Source organism: Peromyscus eremicus, chromosome 5 (genome assembly GCF_949786415.1).
Source record: "Peromyscus eremicus chromosome 5, PerEre_H2_v1, whole genome shotgun sequence".
NCBI classification, from domain to species: Eukaryota; Metazoa; Chordata; class Mammalia; order Rodentia; family Cricetidae; genus Peromyscus; species Peromyscus eremicus.
In genome coordinates, this window is record NC_081420.1 from 67,217,193 (window position 1) to 67,243,908 (window position 26,716).

The window sequence follows — 26,716 nt, forward strand, 5'->3', positions numbered from 1 at the left end:
TTAAACTACAAAAACAGTAGAAAGCAATGTTTGTATGGAACAGTCTCATCTCAGGGCCACAACAATAGAAAGCAAGCAAAGTCTTCAATCTGGGGCAAGAAAATTATGAAAGGACTAAAATTTCAAAGCTAAGTGCTAATTTGAGTCCTCCTCCACTCAGTCATATGATGAAATCCTAACCTCTACCAGAAGACTGGGACTTTAGTAATCAGGTTGAGTGGAAACACAATTTCTCCTTTGTCTTAGTCACTGTACTACTTGGGTAAAGAGACATCACAACCAAGGCAACTCTTATAAAAGAAAGCATTTAGTTGGGAGCTTGCTTTAGTTTCAGAGGCTTAGCCCATTATTGTCACAGTGGGGAGCATTGTGGCAGACATGACAGGCTTGGTGCTGGAGATGTAGATGAGAGCTACATCCTGATCCATAGGCAGAGATAAGGAGACAGGTCTTGAATGGGAGTTTGATACCTCAAAGCCCAGCTCCAGTGACAAACTTCCTCCAAGAAGGCCATATCTCCAAATCCTTCTAACCCTACGAAACAGTTCTACTCCTTGGTGACTAAGCATTCAAATGCATGAGTTTATGGGGCCATTCTTATTTAAACCATGACAGCCTTTTTTGATAACACTGTAGTCTGTGATAGGCAAATATATTCTCTGTCTCTCTCTGACTCTGTCTCTGTCTCTCTCTCAAATACAGACAGAAGCTAAAATATCATATATAGGGGAAGTAAATGATGACATTGATGATGATTTGGAATGAGAAATAAACAAAACAATTACAGAAACAAAGGACAATTATTATAAAAGGTAATAAAACTAATGGTTTTGTTAGATTAGCCAAAATAAAAATACAGAAAACATAGATTACCAATATCATCAGTGAAATGGAGTCTAACAAAAAAGATCTTTAGATATTAAACTAATAACACAGAATACTACAAATAACTATATGTAACAATTCATTTGTGGTAGATTCTTTCAAAGACAAACTATTAAAATTCATTAATAAGGAAGTAATAACCTGAAGAATTTTATGTTTAGTAAAAAATTCATAATGAACCTTTTTCATGGAAGAAAATTCTAAGACAACATTATTTCACTTGCAAATCATGTTGAAAAATTTCAAAAATAAAATTTTATTTGTTCTTTTCAGTATAGCAAATAGAAATGAGAACATGTTCTACCTCATTCTGAAAGGCCTACACTGCACAACACAAATCCAGACAAAATCCACAAAATATTATTCCCCTTTATGGTAAGTGTTCATACAGAATCACAGAAATTTTCAGTAAAATGTTATATAATACAATCAATTGAAATGCAAGACTGGTTTAATATTTGTAAAGCAATCAATTTGTGATACCATGTAAACAAACTAAAGAAGAAATGACCATGTACTTGCTTCTATGATCCAGGAAAATTGTTTGACAAAATTCAAAATACTAGGAAGACCTATGAACTTATTTAACATGATAAATGCCCTCAAATCCTAAAGTTAACCTTAAACCTAATGATAAAAGAATGATGCTTTGCCCTAAAACTGCACCCAGGAAAGGTTGTCCATTCATCACTCTTATTCAACAACATACCAAAAATCCTAAGTGGTACAATAGAACAATACACATAAGCAGGGCACACAATGTTAATAGAATAAAGTATACTTCCCTATTTGGATAATGTATTCAAACAGTCTCATGGAATATAGTTTTTTGTTTGTTTGTTTGTTTGTTTGTTTTTCGAGACAGGGTTTCTCTGTGTAGCTTTGCGTCTTTTCCTGGAACTCACTTGGTAGCCCAGGCTGGCCTCGAACTCACAGAGATCTGCCTGACTCTGCCTCCTGAGTGCTGGCATTAAAGGCATGCGCCACCACCGCCTGGCCGGAATATAGTTTTTAAAAATCTTTAGAACTGGAAAATTAACTTGACATAGTGGCAGGTGACCAGGTCAGAAGAAGAATCAAATTTGTCTTCATGTAATAGTAATGAGCCACTGGAAATCAACACCAGAAAAATGGCCACACATGCAGTAGAGTAAAAAGAATTCTTAAATATGCATGTAACAAATATGAGTTTGATATGCACTTAGAAAGCTACAAAACACTGACAAAAGATATCAAGAAGAAATAAATATTGAATTTACTAGAGGTAAGTTAAAATAAATTTATAAAACTGATAGCTTTTCAAATTTGAAAAATACAAATGGTGTGGTTTATGCATACCTTAGTGATAATATGTTCAGAGATAACCCTATTTTTTTCAGTAAGAGTATATTAAATTTTACTGTAAAATAACTTTATAGCAATATGTAATTATACTTACTTTTATCATTTCTTAATTCTTTACTGAGAAAACTAAAGTAAGTTCTTTTTATAGTATTAGGGAAATCTTTCAGACATTTCCTCTACTTCTAAGAATAACATTCTATTGAGCTGTTGCTGTTTCCAAGATGCTAAGTTCATTGTACATTTATTGGAAGAAATATCTTTAGACTCTCCCAAACGTAGCAAGTACAAAATAGAAATCAAGGTTTGTGACTATGCTGAAATAAAATATATTTAATCAGTGATTTTTGAATAACACTGATTGATTCTTGAATAAATTGATGATTATAATTTTTATAATGATTGCATGCTGTGGCTCATAATCAGAATATTGTGAAATTCTGTGAATATTTTTGATTGGGTTTTCAGGACTTTACTTCAGTGTCATTTGTAAAATGACACCAATGTACAAATCATTGCTTAATTAGAATCTTCATGATGCATAAATATTATCCAGTTAAGCAACTAAAATCCTACTTACCGTCTTAAAATGTTAGCTTTCCAGTAAACTTTTAAGAACCAATAACTATTAATTTAAATCCATTATTAATTAAAGAAAACTGACAAAAATTATCTAAAACCTTTAGGGTCAAAATTGGATGTCAATTGTAACTTTCACTGCAACAGACCTGGAATTCATTATCTAATGTTTAAGAATTACTGGCCAATTGCACACAACCTGTTTTTGTAAGATAAGCTTTGAAGGATGGCTCTCTTTAGACATGTGACTTCATCAGTCTAGATGCCTGGAGGTGGTTGGCAAACCTTGCTTCTATTGAAGATGAGAGATTTTAATGACCTTGCTGAAGAATTTCTGTAAATTGAGATGGCAGTACAATGTAAGAGAAGGAGTTAGGAAAAGAGGAGGAAGGGAGAGAGAGGAGAGAAAGAGAAAGGGGAAGGAGAGAATGAATGTATTTCTGTGAATGATTGTAAGCCATTGTATTGAATAAACTAAAATAAAATGAGCTTCCTGGAGATTTATTGATTGACAATGTATGCAAACCATATCCAAACATAAATCTATTTGTGGTTATAAATTTGATTGGGTAAACACTATAAGTTATTAAACTGAAAAAGAATAAAAGAAATGTTTAATACCTATCCATACAAAATACATCTCAATTAAATGAAATTTACACTTAAATATTTTGCTAGTTTTGTGTATAATACTTTTAAACTCTTGTATAAATAGTGGTAAATCAGAGATAATATATAACATTTCATTGAATTATGCCCAACGATGGTAGCTCTAAAGGGTGGATTTGTAGCACTGATATGAATCAACAAAATTATCATTTTAATTGTTTCACAGTAATTGTTATTGTTGAAGCCTAGCTTCACTTATTGTCATCATTTTCTAAATTGCATGTGCAATTTTATTTCCAGTGTATCTTATTTTCAAGATGATTTGCATATTCATCATTTTCAAATGCTCATTATGAAAAACCAGACTATGTAGGTACTGGTAATAACTGCTATTACCAATTGATCTACTTTATCACAAATAAAATAAAAGATGATTTCTAGAGACCCCCAAATACTTTCAATCTTAGTCATTTACTCATTTGTTAAAGAAATAAATATGTATTTAACTCTATATTCTGCCAAGATATATTTCTAGGTATTGAGGTAAACAATAGCAAAAAAGATAAGTAATACTCATTACATTCAGGGAACTTGTATTTTTATTTGGAGTAAAATGACAGCAAGTAAATTAAAAAATGTACTTTCTATCAAATGATGAGCAAGAGAACATAGGACTAAAAAAATGTACCAGAGGTGAGGGTGAGAGAGTAAAGACTTAAGCAGCACACTCAGCATGTTGACCTTAAATTCACAGATAGTAATTGAACAGAAAGGCTGAGGGGTCCAGAGAACAAGACATGTGCATATTAGCAAGGTATGTAAATGTAAAAGCCTGCAGGAGCAAGTTTGGTTTACTAGGTGAAGATCATGGCAAGGACTTTACTGTCTCTCTCGTAGAAGTGCATCCTTTGAAAAGATTCCCCTCTCTCCTCAGGAGAAATGCAAAAGCAGGAGGGTCAGGAATTCAAGGTCATCTTTGCTTCTACTATTATAGCAGATCACAGAAGTACTTCTATAACTTGGGGGGTTGATAGAGACAGGAAGACCAGGTGTTTATGATCAATGTGGGTTACATAATACCATGACTCAAGCAAAAATGTTACTAAAATCCAGAATAAGATGGCTGTCCTTTGAGCCAGAACTGATAATATTAATGGAGTTTTGTATGTGTTTTCCAGATAAAGTAGAAAATTTCCAATGGGGAGTATGCCAAGAGAGAGGATGAGAAGGGGAGAGAAGAGGGAATACAGATGAGGAAGAGAGGAGGGTAGAGGAAAGGAGAGAAGAGGAGAAAAGAGAGAGATGGCAGATTGCAAACTTCATGCTTGAAGCACAAGGACAAGTTGGATATTATTTATGATTGAAAAGACATTTGTAGAGAGAAAGTTTGGGCAGAGGAAAATAAATTTTATATTATGGCTTAGTTTTTGTACATACTTTTTTATCATTCTAGGGAAATAACCAAGACAGCAGGAGAATGTCTCAGTTGGAGTCCAGATAAGGTCTGAAATAGAGCCTGAGCTACAATTCAGTGTGAAAATCTGATCACATAAGCGAAAACTGAGCTTAGAGAATACTCCATTTTGCATCTTCCATCCTTCACTCCAATGAAGCTGCAGAAGTCAAGATTAGGGAGCAATCAAGTATGCCCAGTGTTATTGAATGGTTCGTTGAGGATTGAAAAGTGAATAGAAACCATACCTTAGAAGTCAGCCTTGATAGATACAGTTTCCATTGAAACTGGCAACATTGGGAAGAAAAGGTTGAGAAATATGATTCTTACTGCAGCATGGAGGCTGTATGAACACATGCTAAGCAAAAGAAGCTAGATCCAGAAGATTGTGTGCTATATCATATCATTTGTATGGGTAGTACAGAGTGAGTAAGTCCACAGTGACAGAAGGCAGTGTCTGAGACTGTGGAAAGAATGGAGCCTTACCAGCAATGGATATGGAATTTTATTTAATGTGACGAAATGTTTTGGAAATACATAGTGATTTTTAATTGCATAATGCTGCAGATGTAGAAAATGACACTGAGTAGTTTCAAGTGACCTAAGCAGTGGATTTTATATAATAGGAATCTTACATTAAGGAAAAAAAATTCACTAAGACAAGTTCAAGAGTAAGCATTAAACAAGTCGGAATTCACGAGAATCTGCAGTGCTTATAGAAGTAAGCTGAAGGTTTGAGTCTTTTGAAGATGGATGAAATGCTGTTGTATGGGTACCAAAGGGAATGATCTCATAAGGAAAGAGAACATGTGGCTGTAGAGGAGAGAGCATGAAATTACTGGAGTGAATCCTTAAATAAGTAGAGTATGCAATTTCTGAAAAGGGTGTCCAGAGGAGAGCTTGGGCAGCTGACGAGAGAAGATGTAGAGCACACAGCAGGAAGAGGCGGGGCTTGTGCAAGTCTCTTCTGGTTTCTCTCATTTTCCCAGTGAAGTGTGAAGAATGATGACTAACTGAAATGATGATGGAGTGGGAAAGAATGAGGAGGATATGAATAGATGTCTAAGACTGAAGAGAAGAGAATTGGGGTGCCATGCTATAATGAACTGGATAGACACAAACATGAACTTATTTCAGTCTGAATGATTGTGTCCTCTCTTTATGCCCATTAGCTGTATAAATACAGGGCCACCTGGGTAGAGGGTTATATTTAGTCTTTCTTTGAGAGATTGGAAGTGCATGAGGAGATAAAGGGAAAGGCATCCTGTCTATACAACTGTAAGAAAAGAAATGAACGTATGACAGATTACAAAAGGAGTGGGAGATACTGTAGGACCATAGGCTGACAGGTGCTGGTATGATAAACTGTCATTGATCAAACACCATGGAATGTTCTCAAATAAACTAAGATGATTCCAGGTTCAGTATGTGGTATGATTTTAATGGATTACCATCATATACGCAGCCCATTCTCATTGGTGTCACTAAGAAACATGACTGTGTTGCGAGAGTTGAGGTACCAAACGGAGGGAGCTATACATGTTAGGTGGCCATTGCAGAGTGGACCACTTGAGTGATAAGAAAATAATTCAGTATCATCAGAGGTTATCACGCTGCAATGAAGAAATGGAGTTGTGTTTCTTCATTACCAGGACAAGTTCAAGAGTGAGTTAGGAAACAAGTGATCTGTGAGAACTGGTAGCACTTACAGAAGTAAGTTGAAGGTTTAATAGAGTTTACGTTTTCATCAAAGTTATTTTCCAGGAACAAAAAAAAAAAGAAAGAAAGAAAGAAAGAAAAGAAAAGAAAAAGAAAAAGAAAGGAGAAGAAGAAATCATGAAACTGAGAAATAACATGAAAGTGAATGTTGAAACAGCCAGAACCCAAATTTCCAAAGACTTAAGAGTTCCTACACCATATGCTGTTGAGTATGGAAACCTGGCCCAATGAGAGATATCAATATCAAGCGAGTCAAATTTGGTATTTCCTACTCAGAGAGTAAGAAATTTTCTGCAAGTAGCACTATGAGCAGCAGGGAGAGCGAGTCTACTTCCAAGCATAATCTCTACCACAAAACTAGACATAGTGTGAAAGGGCTTCAGAGAAGCTAGTTCAAGAGTAGAGCTCATTTCCAGTGGCAGGGGATGCCATCTACCATATTAGTTCCCTGAACAAGTTACAGTCCTAGGCTCTTCATTTCAGTGTTAGTGTAGATGGCTTCTGCGAAGACATTGATGGTTTGCTTTGGAGGCGTCATTGATACTACCACGATCTGATTAGACTATAGATCCAGTTGCATGTTTGCTTTATTCTCTCTGTCTCCTCTGTCTCTCTGTCTTTGTCTCCCTATCTCTTTTTTTCTGATTATGACTTTGTGATCTGGCTACGCAAGTGTTTAAGAACATATTTATTGAATGTTAACATTCTGAGAGAGATGTGTTTCCAAGGGCTCCTGCATCTCACTTGTGACCATGATCTAAATTTAACAGATGAGATTTTACCATGCCAAGAAGTGTCAAAAACCAAGCAGGACTTGTATTGTTCAGATATGGAGCTCTACAGATTTGATTCTGCAGATGAAGGCTTGAGATGTAAGTGTCAAATTGAGATGCCCATCTTGTTGCTATGGACACAATTTATAAAACCCAGAAACCAGAGATAGGAGCACGTACGTGCCAATCTTTGTTGGCATTGACGTCTTAGTTTTAGCTGGATGACAAAGTCTGCTGTTTAGTAGAACAGTGAACAAGATTAAACACGTCTATTTAAGGTGATGTTTTATAAAGTCACACCACTAAAGATTATCTTATAATCATATGCAATATTTGGCTTTTAAAATTCAGGTTTGATTATGAATGGTAAATTAAACTAGTGGATATAATTCCATGAAGTAGTTAAGGGGAAATATTATGAAACTTTACAATTTATTCTAAAGCTATGATGCAAGAAAAACTAGAAATCTAATTTTAAGCCAATGGTTCTTATTAGAGAAGATCCACATTTTTATCAAATAAAAAGCTTTTGCAAAATAGAGTGGCTTAGGTATTCTTGCAACTGTGTCTGGCCTGTGGGTCAAATGTACCCCAGGATAGCTATGAATTTGGCCAAACAAACATTACTTAAAATAGTATGTAGTGTCTTTTTGTAATGCAGTTATGTAGTTTTCCAGCATGAACTTTGTAGATGAAAGCATCATGTCCCAGTTGTAGAAGGTTGGATACACCTGCCTGGGTCCAAGTCTTTCCTGAACCAAAAGTTCAGGATAGTAATGTGCCCTTGTATTTCAGCAGAAGCCCTCTTAGTTTATTATAACATACAGCTGTGGTTGAGCAGACACTCTGGGAGACTGTAATAATCCACCAAGGCCCTTTGCTCTCTTCTCTAGTGTACCAGACCTGTGGATTTGACTTTGACATGTGTGCCTGGGTTACCGAGGCAACTGCTGAGCAAACTTCTTGGATGTGCACAAAAGCAAGTGATGTCCCTCCACTGGACTCTGCACCCCGGCAAGATCAAAGTGGCAATGATGAAGGTACCAATAAAACGTAATGTAGTTTATATCTCAGTGTTAGAATTCTGCTTTATGTGATGAATAGTAAGTCTTTAAGCCAGAGGTGCTGATAAGCATTCATATTAATTAAGATACATTACATCATAGATACTGAAAATGAAAAATAATATTTTTAACCCTGTAAAAGAAAAATTATGCTACATTAGCTGTTGGCCCTTTTAATTTTATTATTTTCATTTTGTCTAGATGAATTAGTTTAAAAAAATGAAAAGCAAAGCTTTTTATCAAGTTCAGTTGCTCTTTTTTTGTTAAATTTTTTATTTTACATACAAAGCAGTTTCCCCTCCCTTGTCTCCTCCTCTTCCCTCCCCCTCCCTTATACCACCCCCTCACCCAGCTGTTCTCATCACTGCAGTGTGGAGTGTCCTTCTGTTATTCTAATGTAAGTTATTAGGATCTGCGTATGTGTCTCCCCACCATTCCCACCCTGACCTCTTTCTCAGTTATTACTTGCTTTTTATTTTTATTTTTTTCCTACTGATTTGGAAATGTTGCCTGACATCTTCTTAAATATATATTCTTAATTCAAAATTTCATTTATTACTGTATGGTGTGTGTGTGTGTGTGTGTGTGTGTGTGTGTGTGTGTGTGTGTGATAGAATGTATGTGAGGGTTTGCTTTTCTCCCTCTACCATGAAGGTTTGGGGATGAATGGAGGTCCTCAGGCTTGTGTTTGCCATATGAACAGTTACTTGCTAAGCCATCTAACTGGCTCAATAGTCTTAATTTAAATACACACATATGAATACTGAATTGATTTGCTAAAACCTAAAGTGGGGGCTGGAGAGAATGACTCAGTTGTGAAGAGCACCTGCTTTCTTACAAGGAACCTGAGCTCAGATCCCAGCACCCACATGTGCTGCTTCCCTGCAGACTGAACTCCAGCTCTAGGGGACCTGACTTCATCTTTTGGCCTCTCTGGGCACCTAACCACACACTGCACACACATACCTGCGCAAACACTGATTTTTTTTTTTATTAAAAAACTAAAATTCCTTAGTATTTATTTCTGTCTTCTTCTTTTATGGAAATAAATTTTTTAGACATATAATCTGATCATGGTTTCCTCTCACCCTACAGCTTCCAGTTCCTTTCCATCTCCCCTCAAATCTGAATCCACCTTCTTTCTGTCTCTCACTAGGAAACAGACATCTAAGAAATAATAAAATAAAATAAAACAAAAACAAGCAAACTGGAATAGGATAAAACAAACAAAAGAGACAAAGCCAAAAAAATAAAATAAAATAAGCCAAGACACAAAGACATACACATTCACACACAGGAATCCCATAAAGACATCCTTGAGTACTGTTACATTGATTTGTGCACTAGTGTTACTTTCTAATCCCTAAATTTTCCATCTCTCTGCCTGTGCTCTCTGTTCTAGCTTTCTTTTCTGTTGCTGTGACAAGACACTATGAACAGAAGCAACCTGGTAAGGAAAGGATTTATTTAGATTTCAGGTTACAGTCTGTTATGAAGGGAAGCTGGGGCAGGACCAGGCAGGAACCTGTATGGAGGAGGAGGCTTGCCCACATGGCTTGTTCAGCTAGCTACCTTTCTTATTCATTTCAAGCCCACTTACCTAAGGATGGCTCCACCCACAGTAGACTGGGACCTCCTACATCACTTATCAATCAAGAAAAAGCTCCATAGACATGCCTCCAGGCCAGTCTGATGGAGGCAATTTTAATTGAGAATCTCTTTTCCCAGGGGTATCTAAGTTTGTTGCAAGATGACATGAGCTAACCAACACGTTACTGTAACAGGACTATCTTTGTATCCCCAGACCCTGAATAATGACACAGAGATTTCTTATCAAGTATGAAAGCTTGGCTTTAGCTTAAGCTTGTTCCCAAGTAGCTCTTATAACTTAAATAAACCCATTTGTATTAATCTACATTCTGCCACATGGCTTGTTACCTCTCCTCCACACTGTATGCCAAACTGCCTTCATATCTTACTGGTGAGTTCCCTGCCTCTCAGATCCCCCCCTCCCAGTTCCTCTTTCTCCCCAGAAGTCCCACCTATCCTCTACTCCCTAGCTATTGGTCTTCAGAAGGTGCCTTAAGCAGGTGAGATAAAACAGATACATCTTCACAGTGTTCAAAAAGATTATCCCACAACATGTTATATGTTTCTATTTCTTCTATTAGTGGTATTTGCATATCAATTCTATTTATATAACATTTCCAGTCTCATCATTCCAAGGTTTCCCGACTTATGTGTGTTCGATTCTGGTACTTGATTTTTCTTTTCAAACCAGCTCTGGTCTTACACTATACCTTATAAAATTTTCCAAATAGCAAATTCAAAAACTCATTATTTTTTATATTAAAGAGAGTTGCATGTTGGTTAGTGATTTTGTCATGGCATCGCTTAGCTCTTCAAGACCTCCCTGGAGTGCTGACACTGATTCAAGGCTTCACTCCTCATGGACATTCTTGGCGTTTCTGCATCTCTTTGGTAAATGCGTTCTTACTGGTCTTCCTTATGTCTGTCTGTCAAGAGCAACAGCCATAGACTATACTATGTGGAGCCACGTAGGGGACCCCAGTGACCAAAACTCAAAAAGAAATAGCCCATGCTTGATACAGGGCTTTTTATTTGATAGTTTATTTTATTTTAGCAGCTATAGGAATATGTCCTAACCTTCACAGTACTGAAGATTTCAGATTTTATTTTTGCAAAATATATCACAAAATTGCTTTGTTCTTTGTATCACCAATGTTATTGGTTCTTTAACAGCCCAAATTAGTTGTAAATACTTGAAAATAAGTTGACGATAATTTTGTTTACTACAAAATCGATAGATATAGTTAATAAGACTATAGATAACTATTGCTTCCATGTGATTTATAAGAAAGACAGCATTTTAAATTGTACACACTGTAGATGTAACCAACCGTCTTATTAAATAAGAAACACAGAGCCGATTCAGAGAAGAAAGCCAAGAGGTCAGAACTAAGAGCCTTACCCTTCCTGCTTCAGCTATCCTGCTTCAGCCAAGAGAGCTCTCCGAAAAAAAGAGACCTACTTCCTGTGTGTATGTCTTTAAATAGTCTAGATGTTCTGCCTTCTCATTGGTTGTAAACTAAACACGTGACTGCCTTGTCATTGCCTGTATGTACCGCCCTCCAGGTCCTTAAAGGCATGCGCCACCACCGCCACGCACTTGCTATGGCTCTATAACTCTGACCCCCAGGCAACTTTATTTATTAACATACAATTAAAATCACATTTCAGTACAAGTAAAATACCACCACAACACACTTTAAAATATGAAGATTTTTATGTGAAAACTAGAAAAATAACATAAAAGAGGATTAATTCTGGGAGAAAATATAGTGGATTTTTTATTAAAGAAAAAATGCACTGTGACATTTAAAAGAAAATGCTGGGCCAGCAAGGTGCCTCAGAATAGATCCTGTCTCAAGAAAGAAGGTGACAGTGAATGAGGAAGATGACTGACATTGACCTCTGGCCTCCATTTGTGCACACACTTGTCTCCACGCCACAAACAGGCACACGTGGGCACACACACATATCTACAGCACACAAAGAAAATAATAGGGTATTAGTTTAATTGTGTAGAATGTTTATATCACAGATTTCTTTTATAGAAATATTGAATTTCAGCAATGAATTTACCATTACACATTGACTTGAAGAATTAGGAGTGATTTGATGTGTAAAATTAAAGCTTATCAATTGTTGTTGGTGTAATCATTTTCGGGCATCATATCCTTTAAAGTAAAATATTTTGAGCCTGGGTTTGAAAATTCTATAAAAAGTCTTGTTCAAAAACAAACAAACAAACAAAAACAAAAACAAAATCCACATAATTGTTTCCCTAAATTGCTTCTTTTGTCTTCACTTTAGGTTACTTTGTGTGGCTAAAGAACAATCATACTTCTACTTTTGGACATGTAGAGACCAGTGCATATTTAAACAGCTCTGTATGTCATTGCACAGACAGGAACTGTCATCTTCAATTCTATTACACTATGGAAAACAGTATACTGAGAGTAAGACTGTACTCTAGTGAGGTAAGAAAAAAATAGCATTTATTTCAAATCCATTGAATATATGACATTTCTGTTCTTAAATACTTATCTTTCTGTTTCTCAGTCACATATAGCCTTCATACACTGTTTCTTAAATTCTATTTATTCTTACTTATGTGCATGTGTGTACCCACTTGTTTTCATGTGCACTGCATGTGGACAATGCCCTCAGGGATTAGAAGAGGTGTTGGGTCCCCTGTAGCTGGAGTTACAATGCTTGTCAGATCTTTCTCCTCCACATGTGTACTGGTAAGCAAACCCAGGTCTTCTGCAAGAGCAAAAAAATATTCTTTTTTCCATAGTAGATGAAAACTACTTTTATTAAAAGTGAAGAAACATATGTACCAGGGCACACAGAGAGTAATCTCCCTACAAGACAGAGGAAGGGCAGAGTTGAGCCTTTCCTGGGAGGGCTGGGAGTTTAAATGGTCTTTGGTAGGCTAGAATGGTGGTCTTCTTTCTCTAGTTTAGGGTCAACCTAAGGAGCAATGATAAAACTTAACCAATGGTGAAGATTGTGGGAGACTGGCTCCCACCTTTGAAGGGTTCTTAGGTGGAGAAGAAAGGAATGAGGAAATATCAGATAGAATAAGAGACCTAGCCAATGAGAAGAAAGATAGAAACACAGGCTGGCTTTGGGAGGGCCTGGGTCAATACCCAACAGCTCCTTTGTTTATTCAAAAGGGATTTTTATAATATGCCAAGGGAGAGACAAAAGACCTCCCCATTGCAAGACCAAAGCACATCGTACAGCCAAGTGTAGATGCTTCTAAACACCTGGTAAACATGTCTGTGATCAAATCATTTCCTTAGGCAGCCCTGCTGGGTAAAGCAAGCTTAGATTCTTTGACTCTGAGTAATTTCTCACAAGGAAGCCTCTGTGGGCCCCCACAGAAGATCCAGAATATAGACAATCATTTAACAACAGTGTGCATCCTCGGAGTGTGCTGTGTGAGACAGAGTTTCCAGTATACACAGACTGAGCCTGTTGGTGTTTTTGGTTTTCTTGCCTGCCATCTTTCTCTAAAAAAGGCAATACTGCCTCTCAATAATTTTCTCAATACAGCTTCAGTAGGAACTATTGAAAGTGTTCTTAGCCACTGAGCTACTTATACAGCATTAGATTTAGATATTCCTCATCTAACTTTGTTTGTTATATATTGTAAGAATGTTTAAGAAGTGTCCTCAGTGTATGTGCTGGCTGTTTGGAACCTGGGGCTTATACAGGGACACTTGGCTCAGCCTGAGAGGAGGGGACTGGACCTGATAAATCCACTTGAAGTTTCCTCATGGTTTTTTCCTGATTCATTTACAAGAAAAGTGTATTTGTCACCTGTGCCTGTCCGGTAGCAGAGAACACCACCTGTCACCAGCACTTTATTCTGCTCTTTTTCCTTCTGAAGCTTTAAGTGTCAAGATAATTAATCCTGAAAGATAAGAAGGCTTTTTAGAAAGATGCTTGAGACCCAGGAAGGAATCCATCTGGTTTACCTTTTCCTTTGCTTTTTGTACTGTTCCACTCGTACCTGGTCTTTTTCCTTCTGTTTACTCCTTGAAGAAATAAGCACCGAGTTCTAACACATTAAGTTGTATCAGTATGTTACAGCATAGGGCAATATGCTCTCCTTTGCTACTGGGATGAGATATAAAGCTTAGTATGGTGTTTTTTTTTGTTTTTGTTTTTTTTTTTTTTTTTTTATCAAGATAGGGTTTCCCTGTGTAGCTTTGCACCTTTCCTGGAACTCACTCTGTAGCCCAGGCTGGCCTCGAACTCACAGAGATCTTCCTGGCTCTGCCTCCCGAGTGCTGGGATTAAAGGCATGCGCCACCACCGCTTGGCGCTTAGTATTTTTTTTTTAAATATGGTACTCTTACTAATTCTTAGAGAATTTCATACAACATATCTGTTGATCTTAATTATCCACCTGTTGCCCTACCCAACTTTTTCCCAAACCCACTTCATGTCCTTTTTTTTTTTTTTTTTCTAAATAAAGAAACATCTCCCAGCAGATATTTGGTCCTATTTCTTTTTTATATTTCTTATATTGTTACATATTTTTATTATTTAAAAATAAATTTTAACTCAATCTCTTATAATCATACCCCACTGCCTTCTTTGATGTTCTGTGAGTTGTAGGTCTAGGGGTTGTATTGTAAGTGTATTATTTGAGGGCAGGCACCACATGGCCAGTTGACCTCTGCTTTTTGTTCATTGTAGCTTTCTGTAATTATCTCTTTCTGCTAGAAAAAGAAGCTTCTTTGATGGGGGGGTGAGATCTGCCCCTTTCTGTGGCTATGGCAACATGTGTTTAGGATGCAATTAGAAATTATATTGGTTAAGGACAGAGGTAGTAGGCTCTCCTCTATGTTCTATGGTCTTACAGCTGCAGATTCTTGGCTACATTTACAGAGCCAGACAAGAGTTACCTCCTATTAAATTAGCCTTAAGTCCTTTTAGGTAATTGGTGGTTACCCTGAGGATATAAGTGCCACCATTGCACCTTTTAGACTATCTTAACATTCTGGTTATTATTGTGGTTCATTGGCAGGATAAGACTATTGGTTGCTTCTCTCCATTGGCAGCTTGCATAATTCCTTTTTAAATGTGTTATTGGGACATATTTGCAGTAATAGCATCCAATACCACTACATCTATTTAATGTATTTCATTCAATTTAATAAGCTGTTTGGGAGATTGGCATAAATTATTTTCTAACATTTCTGTCACATTGGCAACATTCCCTATGCATGGAAGAAACTACACAAACAATGCCTCACAAACTCCAAACCAAGTTAGTCTTTATGTGCATATGCTATGGTACCATTCATGCCCCAGTAATCTTTCAGGTTTTCAATTATCTCCTTTGACCAAGGAATAGTGAAAAATTCTAAAATGATTTTGTTGAGTTCAGATTATGATTGCAAATGCTTCAAAAATATGATCCAATTATATTACATGGAAAATAATTTATTAATCCTTATTTACATATCCAATAAGATATTATCATTCATTTACATCATATATACTTTATTTCTTAGGATTTTTTTAATCCACTCAGAATATAACTAATGGATTTCCAGTCTCAGTATACATAATATGAAAAAAGAATGATATCTTTCTGTTGGTGGCCTTGAAGCTATGCAAGAAGACTCAGAAATTGCCTGCAGCTGCCACATAATTATCTAATTAGAGTGGATTACATTGAGGCATACAGGAGGGGCTTTTCCTACGGAATGGAAATTTGTGTATCAGCTCAAATCATTTGAGTATGGAACATTGCACATCGACCCCTCAGAACATCCCTATTCTGAAAGTGTTCATGTTTTCTCTGACTTTCTCTTTACCATTTGTTGATCATGAATAAAGATTTTCTCTCAGAGTACATTTAAGTCACAAGAAGATGCCTTCTCCAACACTTAAAAAGATTTTCAACTACCTTTACAATATGTCTTGATGAAAATCACCATTTGTCTTCTGTGAAAACAATTGTGTTCTTCCTTTTGGAAATCCAGTTCCCATTTGCATTGTCTACCTATGCAGGGTCTAGAACTCCCTTCTCCATCTATAAAACAATGGCCATAGCAACACACTCCCTTCTTGAGACTTTTTTAGTGTCGTTCAGTTAGAGATACTAGGAACTGGACTTGTAGTTTTTATAGTTTTTAAAAAATTTCCACTACCAAATACAATTCATATAAAGGTTGAATCAAAATGAAATGTCTTAGAAATTATTGATGTTCTTATACAATACAATTTTAAGGCTATAATAAGCTCTATTAAAATAACATATTTTTCAAGTTCCATGATGTTATCATAGGATGTATTCAAAAGTACTTATTTAAAAAGCTAACTTTGAGGTGATACATCTGATTTCTTCACTGGGAGGGAGGGAGAACCTTGCATCTCTGAGAAGAGCAGTAATGGATAGTGTTTGACAAGTGAGCCTGGATTTTTTAACCTGATCTGGAACAGCAAAGTTTTTTAAATTATTGATTGATCAACTGATTCGTGATTGGTTTTTAAGGTAACAGGAAATTAGAACATGCTTGAAAACGTTTCTGCAGCTGGGGGTTTATTGAAAGTTGTTCAAACTAACTAGAAAGTCTGAAATTAAGACCAGAACTCAAAAGTTACCTTCAATTAGCCAGGGGTAAATTATTTTTCTTTATCATTGCTACTGTTTTCAAACAGAAAAATATAGTAGAAAAATCTCAATCTCATTCATAATATACCATTAAGTTAGTATATGGGAAAGGATTTTCAAAGAACTCTGCTAAGTTTAAAGGGGTTGGTAAATGAATTTATCTTCAGATAGAGGAAAATCAATTAGTCATTATGGAAAAAGGCAAATTGCTTAAAATTATTCTTCTAAAATGATCATTGTGGGGATTGGTGGGTATAATTTGCCACAAAATGTTATTAAAAGCATTTTTAGAAGTGTCTTCATGCTAAATAACTGAAGTTATGTGGAAATAATTAGTGAGGAAATTTGTTGTAGTTCTTAATTTCTTAAAACTAATTCATCTCAATGCAACATGACAGCTCTCACCTCCAATCACATGTGAGCTTCTCTCTCCTGTGGAAATCTCAGGAGTAGATAGGGATGAAAAGGACAGAAAGTACACTTTAGTAGATCTGAAAGACCTTAAGTGTTTGAGGCTTGGGAATCTGGGATAGGCATCAGAGGGTACACCACTCAGTTGCAGATAGATTCACTTTAAGAAGATCTTGAATGTGAATGAGTTAAGTAGAACTGAGTGAGGAGGGAGAAGCCGAGAGCCTGGGAACATATGTCTTCCCTCATAAGACTCAGAAGTAGATGTTTCCCGATTTTTTCCATTTCATACTAGAAGCCAGCAAGGCTTGTCAGAGCTCAGCCAGAGGCAGTTCTGTCATCCCCACATTTGCACTACAGGATTTCACAAAAACAATGGCTCCCTATATTACGAACAATTTGGTTTATTTTCTCTAGGGAAATGTCAAAATAATTTGAATGCTTGCTAATATCTGAAGAAGCATAGGGGTTAATTCAGAGTATGAAAGCATGGTCCTAGAACACAGTTACTGAAACTATTTAGCTCTGATATGCAGCACAGTATAGACTTTGTGTTAAGATCTTAGCTCATACCACATAGTAATAATTTTACTCTTTATTGATTCTCATGACTACAATAAATGATCATCATAGATGTCTAAAATTTCAGAAATGCAATTGCTTATTTCCTCTTGATAGAAGGGAAAATGCGTACAGCAAACATGGACCACATCCAATCACATATCTTCCATTTTTTCCCTCCTATCAAGAAAATTCCATGCCAGATCCTGTTAGTGTGTGCAATTAACATTTATTAATAAAGGGAAATGTTTAAAATAGTTTTATTATACAGTTATGATAACTTCTATATTTTCCTTCAAAATTATTATTCATCTCATTATTACATAAGTACTTTAGAGTTCCCAGTACTTAAGAGCATAAGGATACACAAATCTCAACTAAACATAATTAGGAGAGCACATATATAAACACAAGAGTAGCATTTGGGAGATTATTAACATGTTTCTATTTCAAATCTAAGGAAGAAAAAATGACTTGGACATTCAATGCATCAACCCACAACACATGGGTGAAAGAAGATGTATTAATACCAGAAGGTCTGAAGATGTTTAAGGTATAAAAGTAAGATTTTGTTACAACTTAAACATTTACTTTGCTAATATGCAATTTATCATCCACTGTTAAATTTAAATTAGAAAAGTAGACTTGTGTCTTTGGGGATAATAATTAGATTCTCCTTTCTTTATATTGGGTCTTTAACAGGACAAGTTTTCTGTGAGCAGAGGAACTGCTAGCTCAGTGGTTCTCAACCTTCCTAATGCTGTGACCCTTTAGTACAGTTCCTCATGTTGTGGTGACCCCTAACCTTAAAAGTATTTTCATTGCTACTTCATAACTGTAATCCTGCTGCTGTTATGAATCATAATGTAAATATCTGTGCTTTCCAATGGTCTTAGGTGACCCCTGTGAAAGGGTCATTTGACCCCAAAGGGTTGTGGCCCACAGGTTGAGAACCAGTGTGCTAGAGGAGCACTTTTACTCAAACCTGCTCATTCTCCTTATATCCTTGCCTAGTGCTTCCCAGATCCCAGCATTGCTCAGGCAAATACTTTTCTTCACAATGCAGATACTTAGTAAGCTTCTGCTGAAACTCAGGTGATGAAATTATTATCTATGCCATTATATACCTGAAACATATAAAAGGCTTGATGGATGACCTCTTTAAATAACTGACTTGAGATTCTTTGCCATATAGAATACATAGACCAATGTAGAGTATGAGTAACAAAAGATGAGATTGATTGTATGTGACTTACAAAACTGGCAGCATTGTTTTATGGTCTTACTGTGGTTTATACACCTCTTCCCAAACACTGAGTATAACCGTGTGGACTTTCAGAATTCCATATGCTCTAAGCCTGGAATTTTCAAAGCATAGTATTTTTTATATCAGTCTTATAAATTGAAGTTTATATTATACTCTTTTGGGTTAACATCTTGACACTACCATTTTATAAGCTGATATTTACAACCTCTGAAGGAAATATTCAGTAAGTTTATTTTTCTGTAAAGTGAAGTTGGCCTTGTGGTTTGGCAAAATGATAAAATAAAGCAACATTTAAAGACAGTACATTTTGGAGTTATAAGTATCTACGTGTGTAGGAGATGGAATTAAAATATGAATATGAGATGGCAGAGTGTGGAGATCAAAGTTTAAACTCATCAATTTTGAGACCTGAAATAAATCATGTATCAGGTCTCTTGATGCTCTGAAAAGACACGGCTGCTGGCCCATCATTGCATGTGCACATGCACTATTGATTATGGAAGAATGATGTAACAGCATGCATGCTTTTCTCATCACACAGGATTTAATTGAATATTATCTTCTGAAGCAAAACTTTAAATGTATTTGTCATCTGATCCAAAGTATTTTTTAAACAAGAAATATGTACTTTTTTGTCCGTGGAAAGATGAAATCTACGCAGAACCCTTAAATCAGATGAGGCTGAATGGGGCCAAACTTTATTTAATATTTTGATAGATCTTTTGTATGACGTTCACTGATGTTATATTGAAATAGTAACAGATATTCTCTAGAGTAATAGAGAAATTCTCTTTTGTTGTGTGACTTTCCCTGGTGAGAAAAACCAACTTTTCCCAGAAAGTGTTTCAATGATAGGACAGACCAGAGTAAGGATTCCACCAAAGTAAACTTAACGGACCAGTGGGTATTGGACAGATTTATAGGAGTGTGGAGGAAGCCTATCTCACAGGAATAAGGTTATCTCAAATGCAGCCTGCTGTATTGTTGAAAGCCAAACCCAGCCAGGGTGATAACACACAAAAGCTTGAATTCTAGATCCGCTGTAAATGGCAAGCAGATGAACAAGTCAGTCTCCTACAGGCAACTCTGTAGGTAGAAGGGTTTCTTCTGCCAGAACCTGGTCACCGATTTTATAATCTCATAGGAAGAAGGTTTTATAATCTTGTGAATCTTATGTCAGCTCTTCCAGCTTGTGAGGTTTACTTCCTGAGCCTTTTGAGCCTCCTTCTCCCTCCAAAAGAGAAGGCTTCAGTTCCAAAGACATTGCTGCATAACTTTTCAATACCTGTGAGTGTACTGAACACTTGAAATGGAGCTAATGTGATTCAGAAATGGAAATCTCATACGATATCCATCCACTTAAATTACTTATAAGTAGCTATCGGCTACTGAATTGGCAGAAGGAAATTGGTTGCCATCTAATGAACTGTTTCTGCTTCATCCTTCTGCAGTTCATTAACCATTATTCTCTGTAGAACCTCAAGGACTCCTAATGCATTGACATTGTCCTGCATTTGGCTGGCAATGAAAGACTGGGTCACTTACTAACATTGTGTATCTCCAGAAAAGCCAGGAAACTGATTAGACAAAATAGGATTCATTTCCTTTAATTGGTGATACTTTGGTTATTGGAAAACTATCTCTTTTCTGTGGGTGTGATCTTTTTTTAATGTTGGTTCTTTTCAAGTCTTTAATCTTAAGCTATACTTCTTTATCCTTTCCCGATATTTCCCTTCAGGTTTTCAAGCATTAATTTTAGTAGATTATGAAACAGATATAGTTATAGCTCTATGGAATCAATCACAATATTTTTCTCTTTTTTTGAAAATAAAAGAAAGAAGACTATAAAAATTATACTCGAATAATGAGTTTTCAGTAAAAGGATATCTGCATGATTACATGGCTCTTTGGTTCTTCTTGATTGGCTTCCCAGGAACCTGCATGAAGCCCATGTGTTTATCAGTCTCAGGAACGTAGATCAGATTTGTCAACCAGTAATCAGATTTTGCCATCAGTTGCATTTGGCTGTGGTTTTTTTTTTTTTTTTTTCCCCGAGACAGGGTTTCTCTGTGTAGCTTTGGCGCTTTTCCTGGAACTCACTTGGTAGCCCAGGCTGGCCTCGAACTCACAGAGATCCGCCTGGCTCTGCCTCCCGAGTGCTGGGATTAAAGGTGTGTGCCACCACCGCCCGGCTGCATTTGGCTGTGTCTTAAACAGGCATTTTCCTCAGTGACTTATCTCTGTGATCCTTCTTCAGTTTTTTTTCCTAATCTTTTTTGTATTTTAAGAGTATATATTCATAAAGTAATCATGTTTTTCCATAAAGGTTGTTTTTGAAGGCACAGTTTTAAGGCAGAGAAGTTTCATTGGGCTTGATCAGCTGTTGGTCTACACCTGTGGGCAGACCCACTCCCGGCAGCTTTGTTCTATAAATGAATCCACTTGCACAAGTGGCCAGTGCCTTACCCACACTTCAGTCTGTGAGTCTGGAATGGCCTGCTCTAATGGGAATGATGAAGACTCAGAGGCTTCTGGTAAGTCTGCTCCCCAGGGTTGTTTGCCTGCTCTCATTCGTGATTGCGGGATTTTATAGCCTTTGCTATAACGGGGGAAAGCTCATTTCTTTGAGATAAAATGAAAGTGCTTTCTCACTCTGAAACTGTGAGCATTATTCCTTTGTGGGCTTCTCTGTTAATTTAATGCTTGGTGTCTGCTGCTAGAATTACTAAATAGCTTTCTTTGTTCTTTAAATAAATTGTGATTGTGTGTGTGTGTGTGTGTGTGTGTGTAGTGTGTGTGTGAGTGTGTGTGTGCATGTCTGCATGCATATATATATATATATATATATATATATATATACTTTGATTAAAGAAGGAAAAGACTGAGAAAGAGATTTCTTTATAGATATATTATAGATTGATAACTTTTTAAATACATTGTGTTTTCCTCTCTCAGTAATTATCTTGGAAACTGAGGAGGGAAAATAAAGAGGACATATGTTGCCACTGCCCCCCTCCCTTAGCCATGGTGACTGTAGAAGTTCCCTCCAGCTGTCTGTGGTCTTAAAGAAGGCCAAACGTGGCCAATTCCTTCCCTATGGACCTTGTATGAAATGTTTCTAGTAAGAGCAGAGAAGAAATACTTTAATGATTCAAACATCGTCATACTTCCATGAAAATAGAATTTACATAAAATGCACATGGCAGTTCTCATGTGAGGTGGCTTAGCAACTCCATGGGCTGTATTTAGAAACCATGAGTTCCAATAAATGAATTTGTTTATTGTATCACAAATAAAGAACTTTTTTAAAAATTAAAATTTTGACTTTTATTTTTGTGAGATATTATTATGTAGGGGAAATATTGCAATAAAATAAATGCCACCTGTAATGAAAAGATATTTTGTACAACATGCTTCTCTTGATGGCCCAGTGAAGACTTTATTAAAGGCATTGGAGACACTGGGAGAAGAAAATGGGCAAATAAAAGAATACTCCCAGGTGGGCCTGTTTATAAATAGAGTTCAATTACTTCTTCCAGCCATATAATCTTCTAACCAGTGTGATCTCAGTGGGCTTTGCACTTACTTTTCTTTTGCTTTCAAAGAGAATAAAGAGAATTTATTTTCTCTAATGTATATGAAATTTATTTCTATGCTTTATTTAAATATTTTAAAGATAATTTATTTCATTTATTTTGGGGAAATGCATATTTCTAAGAGCTTCTATTATTTTTAATTTCAAAGACTGAGAGAAAATGTGTTCCTTTTCAATCATTAATTTGGAAGCTTGTTTTCTATTTCTTCCCTGTGGTAAATGATTCTTTGCCTACCCCCCACTTTAACTGGGGGCCTAAATCAAATGCATCCCTGGAACATTAGCTGACAATTTACTATTAATTTTGTACATTTTTTGTTTATTGAAATGTCACAAATTACTTGTCTGTCATTTTTCTAATGCAATCAGTCTCAGAACTATTCTGTCAGTTCCTCTGGGTGAATGGAGGGACAGAGTATCTGTGTCTATGAACAGATTCTGCTATTTACTTGCCTTAATTTTTCCAAATAATTTAAGCTTACTCATTCAATAAAAAAATTGTTATGCTTGATTGAGAGCCACTTGATAGAGTGATATGACTAATGTATAGCCATATTACAATGCCACAAACATATATACATACATATGTATGTATTCATATTCATATATGTTTATGCCATATTATCTCATGTAAACATTCTTATGGCTACTTTTTGGTTAATCTTCATTGTCAACTTGGCTAGATCTAGAATCCCATAGGAGATTGGTGAGGTTTACCTGTGATGGTGTTACCGGAGCAAGTAAACTGAGGGCCAAGATTTACTTTGGATATAAATGGAGCATCCCATGGGAAGAGGGAGGAGTGATTAAAGAGAGAGAGAGAGAGAGAGAGAGAGAGAGAGAGAGAGAGAGAGAGAGAGAGAGAGAGAGAGAAAACCAAGTAACTATCAGAATCCCCCTGTCCTCACCCCCTGCTGCTGTGTGAGACAGGATGGAGAATCTTTACTGTTCCCTGTGACATGGTCTTCTGGCCAGGTATATAGGACCAAGAAACCATCTGAAACCTTCTGCAGTCCTGAGTTAAAATCACACTTGCTTTTTCATTTTCATCAGGTATTTTGTCATAGTGACCATAAAACTAATACAATTACATTTGCTCTGGGGAAACCATTTGCAGTGAATTAGTAACATTGTTGTAAGTCCAGGGTTTTCTTCATTAAAGCATAATATATTTGTGCACATAAATATACGTTCTTAGAATATGAGAACTTGTCTTTAATTTTTTAAAATATAATTCCATTTTACACATATTTTAGGTTTCTGTTTTGCAAGTTTTGAATTTTAATTTGGATTTAAAAAAAAATTCCAATTTGGAACAGAAGTAAAATGCCTTTATATGCTTTTAAACTTGTACACACACTTTCCCTTTCTTCTTGTGGTGTGTGTGTGTGTGTGTGTGTGTGTGTGTGTGTGTATTGTTTGAGTACATATGTTCATGTAGGAGGGAGTGACAAGAGGTTGGAGTCTGATGTCTCCCTCTATTGCTCTACTCCATATGAGATATCTCTCGGTGAACCCATATCTCTGGTTGAACTGGCTGGCCAACAACCTCAAGGAGCCTCCCGTTTCTACCTCCCCAGCCTTGAGATTACAGTTGCATACTGCCTCACCTAATTTTGTACATGATGCTGGGATCTGAATGCAGTTCCTCAAGCAAACACATTATTGACCAAGCCATTTCCCTCAGCGTGGTGTATGTAACAGCTGCAGAAATATGTATGATATCCCAGAGACTTGGCAAATTCTAATTTATGGGAATTTCCATTTGATAATCTATGCACAGAAAGTGTGCCTTTCTGGAAAGACACCCTTACATAGATGCTCTTTAGAGACACTGCTTTCAGGTGCTTTTTTTAGTGAAAGAACATATTGAAACATAAAGAACATAATGAAAGAACTGAGCTTGTACTCAGTAGACTGTCAGAAGCAGGTGAATGGAAAGCACCACTGGGTTTGCTGGTGTTTTGCTTTTGTCGTATACTCTGTGGACTTGAACAGCAGATTTGCTTTGGACCTGGTTAAAGGAGACAAAGCTGTGGGCCCTGTACCAACCCTACAGAACCAAATGCTGCATTGTAACATAGCCCCCAATAATTCATCTGTAGCTTAAGCTTGATGAACCACCTTGACAAAGAGGCTTCTAAACGTGAAGACAGCTCAGGAGAGAGAAACAGATGGCATAAAAACTAAGGGCAAAGTATGTGTGGCCTCCAACAATAGAGACCCCCAAGTTCTCATTATTTCACCTAAAAACACCATTGTGATACCAAAGCAGAAGTTCTGTCATTTATTATGATATTGTAGAAAACAAACATAATTAATATTCAAATGTATTTTTCCCCATGTTCATTGCGACCTTCTGCACAATAGCCAAATAAAACAACTTAATCCACTGCCAGTGGAAAACAGATTAAAAGTAATGTGATATTTACGTAAAGTTTATTGAGGAATGAAAACAAAGGAACAGCTGGTATGTGTAACAAGAATGACTCTAGAGTGGACTCTGCTAAGTGAAAGAAGCCAGAACAGGGAGGTGCACACTGTGTGGTTGTACCTGTGCACGCAATGGAAAAATGTCAAGCTCAGAGAAAGAGGAAGACAGTGTTTACAAGGGGTGAGGACAAGGACACCGACTCCATTGATAAGATCATCCAAACACAGAATGGTCACTACACCTAATGATAATGAAGATGTGAGATTCACTAAATCAATAATGAGAGTAGATTTAAGGGTTCAGATCGCTCATACAATGTCACAAATGATGTGTTATCTACCTTTCTTATCATAAGCACTTGGCAATACATACCTATAACAATCAATATGTTGCACATCTTTAAATATTTAAGTTTATCAATTATGCATCAGTGCACTTGGCATGCATATTTAACTACTGTAGTATCACATAGGGACAAGAAAAGGATTTCATTGTGACATCTGAGAAAAAAATCTTGATCATTTATCTTCTTCCCTCCCCTTCTCCCCTCTCCCCTCCCTTTCTCCCCCACGCTTTTCCTTTCTCCCTCTCTCTCCAACTTCCTTTTTTCCTTCTCTTCCCTTTCATTTTCCTTTCACTCTTTCTTATTTATATTGAGTATTTTAAATATTTCTATCAAAATTATTGAAATATGATGTGTGACAAGCATCTCTGAAGATATTCGCTGTATGCCTAAGCAGCTGTCACACAAAAACATGTAATTTTGACACACAATGCAGCACAGATAAGCCTTGGATATGCTATGCAATGTGAAATAAGTCACACATAGAGCAGTCAGTTTTACATAATTCCACTTTGATGAGAGGCCTAGACTTGTGAGATTCATAGGCATAGAAAGTAGAATGCTAGTTACTGAGCTGAGGTGGAGAAGGGACAGTTGAAGTTGCTGTGAAATGGACATGAAGCCTCAGCTGCGAGATGTGGGAAGCTCTAGAGATGTATGGCAGTGATGCTTTTTCCACAGTGGCCACATAATTAATGCTGCCTAACTTTGTGGTTGAAAATTATGAAGAAGGTAGATTGTCAAGTATATTTTATATAATGTTTTCTACTGTGTTGTCAAAATGATAAAAGGATAGACAGATTTGTGTCGAAACAAAAATAATATGGGGAGTTTGGTTGGGGCAAAGTTATCTTGTTTCATTTGTAGGCTACTTGAAATAATCTAGAGTGCTAATGTGCCTGCCTATCATTCTATGACTAGGGAGGCTGTGGCAGGAGAGTGGCAATTTTGAGGTGAACCTGTTCTTCCAAGTAAATAAATTACTAGAATGCTAATATGAATTATAAATATTTGAGGAGTTAAGTGTAATACTTATGTGAAAGACATGTAAACCAAGGATCTTGAGCAATGCATTTTATTTTACTATTGTACTGTCTCTAGAGGTTTTGTTAACTTTAAAATATTTCTGGATACTGAGATACCCCTATGACAAAGAGGTATTCTTTACTTAATTGTACGTGAGGAACAGAACTGGGGTCCCTGTGGGTTTCATAAATACCAACTTCATATTGATGATCTACCCTTATTAGAACCTAATATACACTCACTAAATAAGATGTCTCTATCAGCTACCATACAAGATTTCTTATTATATCGTGAAGCCGTGAAGCCAAAGATTCATAAATATTTTACTTTTATGAGCCACATTATTATCCATTAAATTCTTTTTCTTGTGCCTATATTATACTACAGTTAAATATTTAAGAGAAAGCTTCATGACCATCTAAAAAACAT

At 36.4% G+C, this 26,716-nt stretch overlaps 1 protein-coding gene across 1 annotated transcript in view; it reads left to right on the forward strand.

Moving 5' to 3' along the window:
• The window catches only part of Malrd1 (MAM and LDL receptor class A domain containing 1), a 609,872-nt gene that overhangs the window by 55,364 nt on the left and 527,792 nt on the right, over window positions 1-26,716 (forward strand). Inside the window, exons 6-9 of the mRNA XM_059263620.1 lie at window positions 8,253-8,399; window positions 12,321-12,487; window positions 18,083-18,175; window positions 21,216-21,423. Of these exons, the coding sequence (XP_059119603.1) occupies window positions 8,253-8,399; window positions 12,321-12,487; window positions 18,083-18,175; window positions 21,216-21,423 (615 nt within the window). The remainder of the gene's footprint in view (window positions 1-8,252; window positions 8,400-12,320; window positions 12,488-18,082; window positions 18,176-21,215; window positions 21,424-26,716) is intronic.